The sequence below is a fragment of the Pteropus vampyrus genome, unplaced genomic scaffold (assembly GCF_000151845.1).
Source record: "Pteropus vampyrus isolate Shadow unplaced genomic scaffold, Pvam_2.0 Scaffold32, whole genome shotgun sequence".
Lineage (NCBI taxonomy): Eukaryota > Metazoa > Chordata > Mammalia > Chiroptera > Pteropodidae > Pteropus > Pteropus vampyrus.
In genome coordinates this window covers 3929554-3945366 of record NW_011888813.1, presented here as the reverse complement: position 1 = coordinate 3945366, position 15813 = coordinate 3929554, and the positions used below count along the sequence as shown (strand labels likewise).

Sequence of the window (15813 nt, the reverse complement as noted above, 5' to 3'; positions counted from 1 at the left end):
GGGCCGGTGAGCTGTTAGGTAGGACTTGAAGGATGGCTTCCTCAGTGAAGTGGACTTTTTTTTTTAACACAGTAGTCAAGGAAAGTAGGCCAGCCTCTTCTCCATCGCTCCTTTTTCTTATTAGCTGACTATTATTGTTAGTTTTTGATTTCTCATTGTTATACACACAATGCAAACACACATATGATACTCATACCACATACATATACATAGATACACATACACAAAGGCATAGCATACACATAACACACTTATGTGTATATACCTACATACATATACATGCACAAACACGCATACATGTATTTTTCCCTGGGGGCTGCCTTAAAAAGCACACTTAAAACTGTCCATGATATTTTTGTTGGATCTGAAGCTACCATCATACCATGGGGGGCTCTCAAAGATGGCTTTTCCAGTTATCTAAAAGGAGCCTCAAAATATTTTAGTAAAACTCCAATATTCTCCTCCTCCAGAGAATGTGCTAGCTCACCCAGGCAGGCTTTATGGTCTATCCCACCCACAGTGTGGGTCACAAAATACAGTAAACTACCCAAGCATGTGTTAATTAACTAGTTCATTCATGCAACACACATTTAGGTTCTGGGAAAGCAATTATGAGAAAGTCGGCCACAGTCCCTGCTCTCCACAAGCTGAGCTGACTTAACAGTTGGGCCAAGGGTCACCAGCACAGCCTTCTAGGGTGGGGATGTGCTCCTCTGAACCTGTCCTGGGACAGCCGCTTTTCAAGGCCAACTGTGAAATAGCAGGGGAGCCATAATGAGAACTGGAATTTGATCTATTTTGTATTCACGGGTGAGCATGTTCACAATGTTGGGGGAAAATCCTATAGCCCAAGTGAGTAGACATCAAAGTATAAATAAAGGACATGACATCAAAGTATAAGTATTTAAATTTTTAATCTACCCAGGATCCCAAAGATAAAAAGAAAAGTATTATTTTCGCTATGTTATTTCAACTGACATCTTGTACGTTTATTATTCATTCAACTAATGGTGCTTTGTCACTCCACTATGTGCCAGTCACTTCAAGGCACTGGGGATTCAGCAGATTATTCCTGCCTCATGGAATATACCTTCTGCTGGGTGAGCCATACCAGAAATATAATAAAAAAGTAGGTACAGTGTAAGTGTGTTAGATGATTTAAGTAGGAAGGAGAGAAAAATGAGGCAAAAAATGAGTAGGGAGGATGTGAAATTTTACATAAGATCAGGGAGTGACTCTGCGGTAGCTTTTGAGTGAAGACTTTAGAGAAGTTAAGGAGTGACCTTGCAGAAATTGGGTAAGGAGCCTTCCAGATGGAAGGAACTGCAAGTGAGGAGTCTCTGGAAGGTGACTGTGTGCCTGGTGTGTGACTGGAGTGGAAAGAATTGGGAAGAATAGGGGGACCCAGGCAGAGCGGTGGTGGGGACTCAGACTGCCTGATCCCGGCAGAGAATGGTGAGGACTTTGACGTTTACTGTGAGTGAGGTGGGAAACTGTCGGAGGGTTTTTTGAGTAGAGGTGTGGTATGATCCGAATTAAGTTTTAACAGGTAATTCTCTTAAAATTGTTGAGGACAGATTGAGAGGAGGACAAGCAGAGAAGCAGGAAGACCAGGAGGGAAGCCATTGCAGTGATCCAGGCGGGAGAGGATGGTGGCTGAGACCAGGGTGGTAGCTTGGAGATGGTGGGAAGTGGTTGGATTCCAGATGTATTCAGAAGGGAGGACTGACAAGTGATAGACCAAATGCGAGAAGAATCAAGGATGACTGGATGGTTTTGTTCTGAGCACCTGAATCGACGAAGGATCTGGTGGAGAAGGGGTAACAGGAACTTGAATTCAGACTTGTAAAGTTAGAGATCTGAGTGGAGATTCCAGGTAGATTGGGACATGTGTGGAAATAATGGCTACCACTTAACCCTTTTTGAGTACTTCATTTATGCTGAGCACTTTTACAAGTCCTTTGTCATTACTAACCTAATCCCCTTATGAGGTGGTACTATTTTTAGCTCCATTTTACAGGCGAAACCTCATAAGAACAGATGGATCAGGTAACTTGCCCCAGGATCCAGGGATCCAGGATGTGAACCAGGCAGTCTGGATCCAGTATCCTTACACACAATCTCATAGGAGAGGAGGAGAGGCAGATTTCTATCTTTTTTATTTTTTATTTTTCTTTGCTGGATGGTTGTAGCTTGGAAACACCATGATGACAGTAACCTGTTGCTATGTGGCCCAGCTATCAAAGGTCTGGCCTCTGAGAAAAGAGTTCAGGCTCAATACTTAAACTGATTTTGTGGCCAGAAGACATTCAATTCAGAACCTAAATAAAATGACTCATCCAAGATTTCTAAGTGGATAAATAAAGTATATTAAACCAAATTAGAACAGTTTGTTACATGTAGAGACTGCCTCTCCCAGCTTCATTACTTTTTTAGTTTCTCTTTCAAGGGCAATACTGGAGTTTTATCTAAGAAATGTAGAATCTAATGTGAAAATATAAATAATTAAAATAGCTTCCTTGCTGAGTAATTGGAGCCTTTTGATATGTGGTGTTAATAAACTTTATTATTTTAAGGAACATTTTAAATGCATATTAAGTTATATTTTTTAAATATATATTAAATTTTTATTTTTTAATAAAAGAAACATTTTAAATGAATGTTATAAAGAACAATAGTACAACCCACCACCCAGTGTAATAAATGGAATTAATCATCCAGAAGCCCCCATGTTTCCCTCCTCCTTCCAGACATCTCCTTCCCTCCCTTCTAGATCACCACTTTCCTGGGTTTTATGAAATAATTGCATTACTTTTCTTAACAGCTTTCCTACTTATATGTGCATTGAGAATGATATAATTGAATTCCACTATGTTTTGAATTTTATGTAAATAAAATAATCCATGGCTTGCTTGATCCTTTAACACAACATTATATGAGATTTTTTTCCATGTTATTACATGTAGCTGTAGTTCCTTTATTTTTTATTGCTGTAAATCTCATTATATTATACCACAATTCATTTATGCCTTCTATTATTGATGGATATTTGAATTGCTGCTTCTTTTTGGCAATTAAAAATGTGCTGCTTTGCACATTCATTTTATCTGTGAATATTCTTCGCATAAATCCTGGTGAACATGCGCACATGGTTCTTTTGTATGAAAAAGTTGATGGGGAATGGCTGCTCAGTAGAATGTGCTTATCTTCAGCTTTATCAGAAGACACCAATTTACTCTCCTGTCAGCCATATCGAAAAGATGCTGCAGCTCCCCTTCCTCATCGACACTTGGGATTGCCATATTTTTAAATTTTTGTCATGGGGAGGCAGGGAGGAAGGGAAGTGAGGAGACGAATGGTATCTCATATGGTTTTTATTTGCGTTTTCTAGATTACTAGAAAGCATTTTCTAGATTAATGAGGTTGAGCATCTTTTTCTATTTGGGTTTTTCCCTTTCATAAAATGGCTATTCATATTTTTGTTAGGGTCTCTCCCCTTTAAATACTAATTTCTAAGAGTTCCTTGCTGATATGATGTATGGCAGATATTATCTCCTACCCTGTGGATGGTCTTTTTACTCTCTTCAGGGTGTCATTTGATGGAAAGTTCTTAATTTTAGTGATATGAAATTAAAATTTTTTTATGCTTAGTGCTTTCTGTGTTCTGGTAAAGAAGATCTTCCTCTATCCCGAAGTCACGAGCAGATTTAGAAACATATATGTCTTCTGAAGTATTTTTTGTGTAGCTTTTCACACTTTGACATTCATTCCATTTAGGATTGATTTTTCTCTATGATATGAAGAAGTCTAATTGTGTATTTTTCCACATAGTATGTTCTCAGTATTCTTTTATTTACTTTAAATATATTTATATTATTAAAAATTCTATTTTATTCATATCTAATAGTGTGAATCTGTTCATTAATATGAGGGAAAAATCATGCTAGGATTTTGATTGAGAATGCAATAAATCTATAAACCATTTTGGGGAGAAATACCATCTTTACAACATTACATCTTTTAATCCCTAGATACAGTGTATTTCTCCATTTATTTAGGTCTTCTCTGTGGTCTGTTAACATACTTTAGAATTATCTCCTCTGAGGCCCTATACATCTTATATTAGGTTTATTACTATATATGCTTTATATTTTTTGTTGCTATTATAAATGCTATCTTGTTTTAAGTTTAATTTTCTAAATATTTTTTGCTGGTTTTCAGAATTACAATTCATTTGTATATTGATTTTAAAAAAATCACAGTACCTTAAAATTATTACTTTGATAATTTATCTTTAGAGTCTTTGGTTATTTTATGTAAACAAAAATATTATCTGCACATAGTGAGTTTTGTTTTTTTCACTCCTTTTCACTTCCTGCCTTACCGTAAAGACTCTGATCACAAATATGATGTTGATTAGAGTGGGTGTAATGGGCACCGTCATCTTGATCTGGTTTCCCAAGAGAAAGTTTTCCAGTCTTGAGTGCTGTTTACTGTAGGGTTTTGGGGTTACCTCTACTAGGTTTAGGGAGCCTCTTCTGTTTCTAGCTCACCAAAAGTTACTACCAGAAATAGATATTAAAGTTTATTCAGTGCTTTTTCCATATCTATTATGATAATATTATTTTTATCCTTTTAATGTATTATTATGGTGAATTACATGAATTGCTTTTGTAATGTTAACCCATGCATTCTCAACAGGTTGGTATTACTGGCAGGGGTGCTAAAAGTAGTGGAGGGGCAAAGAAATATTTTTCTTTTTATGTGTACAGTATAGCTATGTACATATACAGTATGTAATAGACATATATCTGTGGTATTAACATTCAAGGAGAATTGATAGATTGGACATCATTAAAATTAAAAAATTTTTACTTTGCAAAAGACCCTGTTAAGAGGATAAAGAGACAATTTATATACTGGGAGAAAATATTTGCAAACCACATATCCAACAAAGCACAAGTATCTAGACTATATAAAGAAACCTCAAAATCCAACAGTGAAAATTGGAAACTTATGTTCATAAAAGATTGTACACAAATATTCATAGCACTTTTATTCATAATAGTTAAGAACCTGAAACAACCCAGACGTCCTTTGACAGGTGGATGGTTAGACTTTGTCATATTCATACCATGGAATACTGCTCAGCAATAAAAAGGAATGAAATGTTGATATATTCAACCCCTTGACTGGTTCTCAAGGCATTATGCTGAGTAATAAAAGCCAGTCCTAAAAGGTTATAGGCTGCGTAATTCTATTTATATAGCATTCTTGAAAAGACAAAATGGCAGACGTGGAAAACAAATTAGTGGTTCCCAGGGGTTAGGGATAGGGTATGAGGGGAAGAGGTGGGAGTGGGTATAAAAGGGTAACACGAAGGATCCTGTGGCAATGGAACTGTTCTGTATCTTGACTGTGGTGGAGACTATACAAACCTAAAAATTGGTACCATTATATAGAACTAAATACACATGGGGTACATATAAAACTGGGGAAGTAGGAAGAAGACTGGTGGATTATGTTAACGTTAATTTTCTGGTTGTGGTATTCTACTGGGTGGAGGAATGGAATTCAAGGGGGAGAGGGTGGTTAGAGGGAAAATATGTGTGATAGGCTCTTTAGAGAGGCAATAATGAAAAAAGGTTGAGACACAATGTGTTAAAACAACCTTTCATTCATTAGCTAAACACAATTTAGACATGGTTGTAGTCATCCTTTTCATAGATCACTAGATTCTCTTTGATAATGATTTGTTTGGGGTTTTTCTATCTATGTCCATGATTGAGATTCATCTGTAATTCTCATATTGGAGAATATAAGTGTGAATAAGGTACACTTTGTCGGGTTTTGATGTCAGGAAATGCTAACCTCATAGGATGAGTTGGTGAGGGATCCTTCCTTTTCTGTACTCTGGAAGAGTTAATGGAAGATTGAAATATTTTTTTCCTTTAAAGTTTGGTAGAACTTTTCCATAAAACCATCTGGCCTGACATTTTCCTTATGGGAAGGTTTTAAGGTCTGATTAATTTTATTTCATGGTTATTGGATGGTAAGGTTTTTAATTTGCTTCTTGAATCAGTTTTGAAACGTTATATTTTCCGAAGTCTTCTATAGTTCTGTTTTATCTCTGTTTCAAATGTATTGGTGTAAAGACATCCGTTATTTTTCTTCCTTGCTTCCTTTTTATAGATAACATTTGTAATTTGTACCCTTTTCCATTCTTAATGTTATTTGTGCTCTTTTTTCCTAGATTTTTCTCAACAGTTTTTCAATCCTATTAGTTTTCTCAAAGAATTATTTGCCTATGTATGTTTTAAAATTTTTCAACAATTTATGCTTTTATGCTTATTATTTCCTTTTTTCTAACATTTTTTGGTTATTTTGCTCATCCATTTGTAACTTGATAAATTGGAAGTTTATCGTATTACATTTAAGTTCTTTTCTAATGGAAGCAATCAACTTTCCCTGATAATACTTCTTACTGGCATTCTTTTTTTTTTTAATTAATTTTTTTTTATGGTGACGTTCCTTAACGAAATCCAGTGTGTTTCAGCTATACATTTTAACAGTAAGGCATATATATATTTACATTTCAGGTGTGTTCACCTCCCATAGTTAGATTTCTTTCTGTCACCAAATATTTGACCCCTTTTAACTCACCTACCTTACCTGCATTCTTAAAGTTTTCATATAGTAATTTCATTATTGTTTGGTTCTGAATATTTTCTAATATTCATTGTGATTCCTTCTTTGACTGATGAATTATTTAGAAGAATGCTTATTTTCTAAAATTTTCAGATTGCCTTTTTTAGATAAATAGATATATAGAACACTGCACTCCACAGGTGAAGAATGCATATTCTTCATAATCACACCTAGAACTTGTATGACAAGTGACCACATACTATGGCATGAAGAAAATTTTAACAAACGTCAGAAAATTGGTATCAAACACACCATGAACACAGATAACTATTATGACCATTAGATCTGTTCATTGTTTATATATCTTCCATTTCCTTGTTTATTTTTTTTTGCCTGCTCGATCTGTCAGTTACTGAGAGAGATATGTCTTTATATCTCCTATTATGATGATGAATATTTCTTGCTTTCTGTAGTTCTGTCAATTTTTATATTAATAACTTCGAGACTATATTATTAAGTATATAAAAATTTATAATAATTATTACATATTTTTGATGATTTGAAATGTTCACCATTTTGTTTTAATCCGCTCTCTGATGATGCTTTTTACTTTAAAGTTTATCTATAGTTTATAATATATAGTTTTTTTTATTAATAATTTATCTTGTATGGCTTTCCCATCCCTTTACTTTCATCATCAATGAATCTTTATATTTTAGGTGTGTCTTTTGTAACCAGGATTTTGGATTTCACTTGCTTATTCATCCTGACAGTCTTTTCTTTTAGCTAGCACATTTATTCCATTTATGTTTATTATCAAATACTGATACAGTTTTATTTCTATCTTATGTTTCTTTTCCTCACCTTTTCTTCCTTCTTTAGATCGGTTTATTGTTTTTGTTTCTCTAAACTGTCTTTATTTTACTCTTGCTCTTTGAAGATCTCTACTGAGTATACAGTCCTGTTTGATCATTATTTTCTGTCAGTGCATTGAATTGTGCTTTGGTTTCTCTTGCTGTTGAGAAGGTGGTAGTCAGTCTAATTTCTTTGAAAGTAATCTTATTTAAGATCTTCTCTTTGTCCTTGGTCTTATATAGTTTTGATGTCTACTTGTGGAGTTGTTACCCTGTTTGCAATACCTTGAGATTTCTAATCTGACAAATAAAATCTTTCATAAATTCTGGGAAATTCTTAGCCAGCATTTTTTCAAAATGTTCGCCTTCTCTTTCCTCCCTGCTTTTAATTTCTCTTTCATATTTTCAACTCTTTATCTCTCTATGCTGTCCAGTTTTGTATTTGTAGTAGTATTTTTTCTTTTCCAGAAGTTCATTTAGTTCTTTTACAATTCTATGTGCCCCTTTCTCATGTTTTCACTTTCTTTTATTCTTGTTTCTTTAAACATGTTAAACACTTACATTTTCTGCTTAATAATTCTAGTGTCTAAATTCTTTGCAGGTTTGAGTCTGTCTGCTTCCTCCATCGCACCCTGCCCCTTCCCAATACCCCCTCTCCTTTACCCCACACACCTTGCTGGCTCTCTGGCTGTTGTTCATAGTAACTTGATTGCTTATATATTTAATGATTTATTTATTTATGATTTTTTTTAAAACCACATGCACATCAACTTAGGAACATTCTGAGAAGGCTGGTTTTAAAGTATCTTTCTCCAGAAAGGATTAGTATTTGCTTTTCCCAGGTGCCTGAGGCCACTACCAACCTGGAAATACTTGAACGAAATTCTCAGACTGGAGGCTTTTCAGACCACACAACTGGTTTTAGGTGCAAACCCCTATGTGGGACAGCTTGTGGTTATAAATTCTCAGGTTTTTTTCTCTCTACCCTGCACCCAGGCTTAAGGCAGATAATTCTTTTTTCTTATCCCCAGCTTGGGCTTGGGGGTTATTTCAAGTTTACCCTTTGACTGAGGCTGCTCAGAATTCTAGCTTTATGCATCAAATCTGTTAGATTTCCCATCTTGGGTTTACCCTCGTCCCCCCCCCCCCCGCCACCCCCCCCCACACCGCCGCCCCTTTGCATTCTTTACAAGATTTTTAAAATTCCAACTCAAATTTCTTCCTAGTTTATTCACAGTTGTCAGGGTGTGAAAATCAAGTTGTGTGCTCTGCTTACCATTTCTGGGTTTGAGGTTTCATTTGGCCTCTAAGAATTCTTTACTTTCTGGCTCACCGCGTATTGTATTTTAAATAATGTTATTTTGCTTCATCTGTTGATGTAAGAATGTTCAAACTTATAGAGAATTTTTATAATAAGTTATTTGAGCCAAATAGAGGATACACCTGGAAGCAAGATCTTAACAGACTGAGAAAAAGGCTTCCAAAAAATGACAGTTTGCAGCTTCTTTTATGCACTTGGAATTAAGGAGGAAATGTAAGGAAGATTACTTGAAGGTGGGAGAAAGCTAGGCGGGAATGAGATTACAGGATAGATAACAAGATTATGTGCTCTCTTGAGGGCGGTGGAAATTTAGAAGGAGGGGTTTGAAAAGAGTCTTTTCAAAGATGTTTTAACCTAGATGCCCAGAAACTATGGACAGAGCTTGTGTAAGGCAAAGATAAACCTTTACTAAAGAAGTTACCTGCCTGGGGCGTCACTACCCACCTTGACCCACCTAGTTAGGAACTTATGATCAGATTACCCTGTGAGGTTACTTTCCATAGAACCCCTGGCCTGGACCTCTCCTCATCCCCCGCCCCGCCCTCCCCCCCCCCCCCCCCCCCGCTTTGGTGGGGGTGAACCATGAGCACTCCAGATAGAAACCACCTATATGCCTTGTAAATGCCTGAGAAAATACGGAGTGAAAATTCTCTGTAGTTTTAGTCTATTGCCATGCCACCCTGAATGTGCCCGATCTCATCTGATCTCGGAAGCTAAGCATGGTCGGGCCTGGTTAGTACTTGGATGAGAGACCACTTAGGAATACCAGGTGCTGTAGGCATTTAAAAAATAAAATAAAATAAATTCTCTGTAGTTTTATATTTATACCATGTTACAAATACAGCTATTTATTCTTTCTTCCCTCTTAAATCTCAATGTTCCCTTCCTATGTCTTAATCTAACTCTATAATTTTGATTTTCCAGCCAGGAGAACTGACTTGATCTTCTTGAACAAGCTACCTAACTTCTCTGAGTCTGTTTCCTATTGTGTAAAATAAGACTACTGCTTATTTCTCAGGATAGCTGGGATGAGATAGCATTTGTAAAGTGTCTGACATGTCATGGGTACTCAATAAATCCCAGTTTCTTTCTTATTCTTCCTTCCCTGTCCACACTATTTTCAGCTCTCATTTTCAGTACTGAAATTTGCAATAAGATTCTTATGTAATACCATAGAGAAACCTTGTGGAAGGCAATAAACTGGACAAATTAGGAACATTAGTAAGATTTATTTTTGATTTGAGGGTCATGAGTAGTAATGATTTTGGTACTGACTCACAGTGGGGTCCCTGTCAGTATCATGAGTGATACTGCCTATACTGCCTTGCCTGTGTGCCTTTTTAGATTTCATAGGATCTGAGTAACATGAAAGTAAGACAAACACAAAGATAAACAAAATACACCCATTTATATTGTATGTTTTTGGTTTTTGGTCTATCTCCAGGCCTACCATTGACCATGCCATGCTGGACGTGCCCTTCCTTCAACTCCCTGGGGAGATGCCCGCTGACCTCTGAGAGCAGCTGGACCACACATTCTGAAGACACCAGTAGTCCTAGTTGTGGCCCCTCGTACACAGACCTGCAGCTCATTGGCGCAGAGGAGCAGATGAGTGGCAGGGCCTCTGGGGCTGACTCGACTGGTAAGACGGAGCACCAAGCCAGAGGGCTTTGCAAATCACTTTTGGTGACCTGTTGCCACTCTTAAAATCTCTGCAGAATGAGATCAGACGTAGTCATCCAGTTAAAAAGCTAGAATCCTGAGTGGTTAAAAATTGCATTGGAAAAAAGCATGTATACAGATTGGTTGATTGGTTGGTAGATGATTAATATTGGGAAACCATTTGACAGTCTGTCTTAATGTGTTATTTTCTGAGGGTTCGGTACAAGTCCTGTTCCCTGTCAATTCAGTTTCTCCTTGGATAACTAACTATATGAAATATGCACAAGGCTGAATCTGTTATCCTGCCACCCACACATCTTTCTTCTTCAGCAAGAGAGATTTTAGCAGAGAAAAAAGTAAATGTTATGTGAAACAGAATGAAAATCAGGACTCAGCCACTGTGTCTAGGCTACAAATCATTTTGCAGTTATGTTTATTCTATCGTGCCTGAATTGAGCTATACATCAGTCTCTAACATCCTGTGGTTTATTCATTAAGTTTCCCGTAGGTGTAGGATGAACTGCTGGCTGGCTTTGCAGGTGGCATATGGGCTTGTCAACAAGCACCACAGTACGGGTTAGGACAACATTGCAAACATGTTGTGTGTTCTTGGTGTTTTGGTTATTTTGCCCAAGAGATTGTTTTCTTCTGAAAATAATGGAGTTTCTGGTAGTTTCTCTGTGCCTGGAATTACCCAGCATGTCCAAGAATAATTTGTTTTTCCTTCTCAAAAATGTTGTTTAGGAATTTGTTTCTGGATCATTTTTCAAACTTGGGTAACTAACATTCGCCCTCGTACTGTGTGCTATTGGGGACGTTCTACAAGGAGAGAGATCTCTCTTGCAGACGAAAGGGTTCAGACAGGATTTAGTTTGATATTTGATAATATTGCAAGGAATCCTAGTTTATCACAGTCTCTCTCTTCACAAGCTGCAGTTCTTTACAGCATTTTGTTTTCACAGACACTCTCTCAATTCTGGTTGATCTCCATGGCCGATGATCCGGTCAGTGTCTGAAATATTCCCCCCACCCCATTTCCACTGTGGGGAGCATTTCTGGAAGCAGCCCCAGCCGTGGGAACCCCATCAGGCTCTTTCTGAACATCCTGACCTGTGTAATCAGGGTGGAGTTTTGTCTTTGAAAAGCCTTTAACTCATCTTGGATTCCAGGGTAGAAGGAGGATAAGGAAAAACAAGGTTTAGGAGAATGACCAAATACTTCTAAACCTGGCATTTATCCATCTACTCTAGCAGTGGGGAATTTATAAGAACTTTCAATTGAGCTATTGAGAACTTGAAAGATTCTTTACACATTGGAGAGTTCTCCAGCCAAGTGACTCTCTGTCTTCCACTCGGCTGCAGGCCTGTGGCAGTGCCTTGTACCTTTTCCTAACTTTTGTTTATTAAAAATATTTTTTTAGTTTGATAGTTTTATTTTTAGGGGAAAACAGGCATAGTTGAGAAATAGCTAAATTCCCCAAACTCCACCCATAGAAAGCCTTGGTACTTTCACAGCAAAGTCAGTGTGATTCGCCTTATGGCAGCTTAATGAAGTGGCAAACAGCACCCAGGAGGAAATGAATAGTGTCACTCATGGACTGGAAACCCAAACCTGTAAATCCATGGCAAATGTCACTGCACTTACGGGGAGTGGGGGTGGGGATGGCGGGGAGAACACCTTACATGATTCTTTGTATGTTGAAGATTTTATCTTTCAAACTTTTTAGGGACATCCATTTCATCGAATAAACCTTTGTAAAATGCCACAGGGGCTGAGGGACACAGGGCAGCAAAGGGCAAGGCTGGCAGGAATTTCCCACCAAAGAGTATAAATGGGCTTGCCCACACTGGGTTCTCCAGGGTTCCACTGAACCAACTGCCGCTATCCCTCCATGCCCAGAACTTGAGAAGGGAGCAGGGCCCGCCCAGAAACTGGTGTCTGACAGACCCCGCCTGTCTTGGCTGCCTTTCGCAGGGTTCCACCTCCCAGATTCACCACCCTGGGGCTCAGAATCCTCCCTATCTGTCTGTAGCCTTGTGATAAGTGACAACCCCCCCAACCCCAGCCCCTACTTTTTGATCATTTCCATCTGAATCTCTGATTTACAGGTTTAGGGAATGTATCACAAAGTTTTCAACCCTCTCCCAGTGAGGATTATTAAATGCACTCAGCCTCAGCCACTCCCCATTTCTCTTGCAATTGTGTGTGTTTTCTCATAAAACTAAACTTGGACAGACAGACAGACAGACACACACACACACACAAATCATGTCTTATTGTCTCTGTTTTTGTTTGTTTGTTTTTTTAAAACTGAAGCTTCCATAGAATAGGGCATCGCTGTGTGGCTCTGAGCATGGTAGCCATGGGTATGTCCCCTACCAAGGACAGAAACTCAGAAAACTGAATCTTCTCACCCTTATTCTTGCCTTTTTCTTCAAAGAAACTTTGTTTTGTCACTGTCCTTGAGGAAGTTGGGAAAATTCTCCTTCAGCTTCTTTCACAGGCCTGTCTTGTCAGTTGTCATCGGGTCTGATGTGTCTGTGGGACTGGTCGATGGGGCCCATCTCTGGGAGAGCCCTCCTTCAAGGCTGAGTGGTTCAGTCAGGGTGAACTGAATCCCCCTGAGGCTATGGAGCAGACTCTCATCTGTCTATTTCCTCCAGGCATGTCATCTCCCCAGAGCTTCCTTTCCTCTTGGTTGAGTATCCTGCACGGGTGGGGCTACAAGGCGTGAGGGAAGGTGCCTTGTACAGTGCCAAGCGCTGTAGGAATAAAAGAAAATTCCTAACTTAATAGCTCTGCGCCTCATTTCTCTTTTATATGGGACATGAGGATAATTATAATTACTGCCGACTCCTTTCTTGCCCTAAAGAGGACTGTAAACTACATGTGTGGTGGGATGGGATCCGAGAAGGGCTTTGCAGTTCTCAGCAGTGAGCCATGGGTAAATGCAGAGGCCTGTGGGTCTTTGAGGGAGCTGCTTTGGGAGACTGTTGCCATTTATCTGCCCCCCACGTTCACCACCATGCCTTTTAGCATTGTAGAGAGAAGTAAGGGGTGAAGAGGAACTCTCTCAGCCTAGCTGGCCCAGCTGGCCTGGGCTTTCCCTGGCAGCGTGCTGTGTGAGGAAGCCACTGGGGCAGATGCTCCGTGATTCACCTGTGTGGAGAGGGATTATGGAGGCCCAGGCCCAGGCTGTTTACCTTGGCCCCATCACTCCATACTAGAGGCACCGAGCCGCAGCCTCCCATCATCTGAGGCAGGCAGGGACCTGGCAGCCCCACTGGGCAATCCCGATTCCCAGCATAATTGTGGAGGGACAGACTATATTTTCTTATTTTCTCACAAAGGGGATAATTAGGAGGAGCAAGGCAAACAAATCTCCTTACCTTGGCTGAATCATAGAGTGGGGCAAAGCTGGAGAGCAGTGTTGACGTTTGCTCTGGAGTTCAGCTCTCCTGAGCAAAGGACAGAACTGGAAATAGGCAAGTTCCCTGATAACACTGGCTTCCTCTCTCACCTCCTATGTCCCCAGGGCCCCCTTTCCCTAGATGACAGGCACACCCTGCAGGGTAGCCCTGTAATGCCACTAGTTTTACATAGGTGGATAAACAACAAAAGGGTCAGGGGAATAAAAATAAGCCTTTGAAGTTCATTGCAACTAGGAAAGAGAAAACATAGAAATGTTTACAGTGACACAAGCTACTATTAAGTGTTCGGCTTCCATTTCGGTTTCTTTTTAAGCACAAGAAATTGTAGATTTAAGCATGGGGTTAGCATGCCCAGGCATATATACAAAGCAAGGAACAACAACACTGGGTGAAACACATAGCAGGTGTTTAATAATTGTTTGTTGAATGGATCCATGAATGAAAGGAATGAGATTGTATGCGGTGAGTCATCTGCATCCCAGACATCTGTATTTCATTTGGGTTTAAGAGTTCAGCATTTCTCCCAAGTGTGTCCCATACAGCAGCCCAAGAAAAACCAGGATGCTGGGGGCCAGTGTGTTAGGTCATACTGTGTCCCCTCTGTTGAAGTTTCATAGCGTCTGTTAGCTTATTAAAGACTTTGAAAATACCTGTAATTATTTGGATGGGTGGATATATGTGTATTTCTACATTTATGTATAATTTATACTTTATGTGTGTGCGCACACACACAGACACACACACACATATATATTTATATACACATATAAGTAAATTTAGTCTTCTTTAACCCACATTTCCTACCTGGTCACCTGGTACAGGAACCCAAATATACATAAATTGGCACATTTGACTTAGAAGTGCATGCCATTGCTAAAGTGTTGGGAAACCAGAGAAACCAGAAAAGAATATTTTGACAAACTTTCCTGGATTTACAAAGTTAGCCTTACTTTGTCACAGGCTCTGCTACACCTTTTGACCTTTTTTTTTTTTTTAATTGTAAATTAAAGAATCTGCATTTTGCCAAACTTTCTTTGTATATAAACCCTCATGGGCTTTAAAACAAATGCAAGCCAGATGTTCTTGATTCATTTGCATTTAACTGATCACAGCGGAATTCTGCCAGAGCAGTAGGATATCCCCAGGGATTTTGTACTCTTTTTTTTTTTTTTCCCCTTCTCAAAAACAAGTGTTTATGCTGAGTAGAAAGCTATGGACTCCAGATCCCAATTTTTGTAACAAGAAAGTTTACTCAGTCATTATTGGTTAAGGATGATAAAAGAGATCATCACCGGGGCTGTATGTGTCTTTTCAAGATGGTGCACATTACTTCTCTGTTGCCTGTTTTGTCATAATCCTGATGCAGCTAGAAGAGCATAGACTAGATCCAGGGGCCCAGATTTCCAGTAAACTAATTATCATTGCGCATAATGGCGTTATAGGGGATCCTTTTTGTTTTTGAGACATATTTGTATTTTAAGATTTTTTTTTTTTACCTTGAGTATATTTTGCTTGGAAGACAAAAATAAGTCAACTTATTTAAAATTCTTTTCCCCCTAGCTACAACCCTGAGCAGGTTGTTTCCTGAGTTTTGCTCTAGATCAGGGTCCCCGTAACACCTATTTGACCTTTGGATGGAGTGTTCTTCGCCTGGAAGTCATCTGTCTCCTACCAAACTCGGGTCCTCCAGGGCAACAGTGATGTTTTCATATTTGCTTTGTCCCCATGGTCTGGTCTCCAGCGCAATGCCTGGACCTGAGGTGGTGGCCAATGAATGTTTTTAGTTATATCTCCTTTTTTTAGCCACATGTATCAGCATTATGCCCTTGCCTCCCACCTCAGGAAAAAAGAAAACTTCAAAATACCTTGGTCCCAAGTACTCGAGTCTACAAAGATT

General features: G+C 38.8%; 1 protein-coding gene, 1 long non-coding RNA gene and 1 pseudogene across 7 annotated transcripts in view; 2 read left to right on the top strand and 1 right to left on the bottom strand.

Moving 5' to 3' along the window:
* STON2 (stonin 2) overlaps nucleotides 1-15813 on the top strand; it is a 114492-nt gene that overhangs the window by 39028 nt on the left and 59651 nt on the right. For all 5 annotated transcript variants that reach the window (XM_011357110.2, XM_011357112.2, XM_011357109.2 and 2 more), the window contains exon 4: nucleotides 10268-10465. In XM_011357110.2, coding sequence (XP_011355412.1) covers nucleotides 10268-10465 — 198 coding nt within the window. The remainder of the gene's footprint in view (nucleotides 1-10267; nucleotides 10466-15813) is intronic.
* Nucleotides 9486-9604, top strand: LOC111737920 (annotated as a pseudogene).
* The window catches only part of LOC111737889, a 91448-nt gene continuing 88386 nt past the window's right edge, over nucleotides 12752-15813 (bottom strand). For both annotated transcript variants that reach the window (XR_002779610.1, XR_002779611.1), the window contains 2 exons: nucleotides 15536-15671; nucleotides 12752-13247 (listed from right to left, as the gene is read on the bottom strand). This is a non-coding gene — a long non-coding RNA (uncharacterized LOC111737889). The remainder of the gene's footprint in view (nucleotides 13248-15535; nucleotides 15672-15813) is intronic.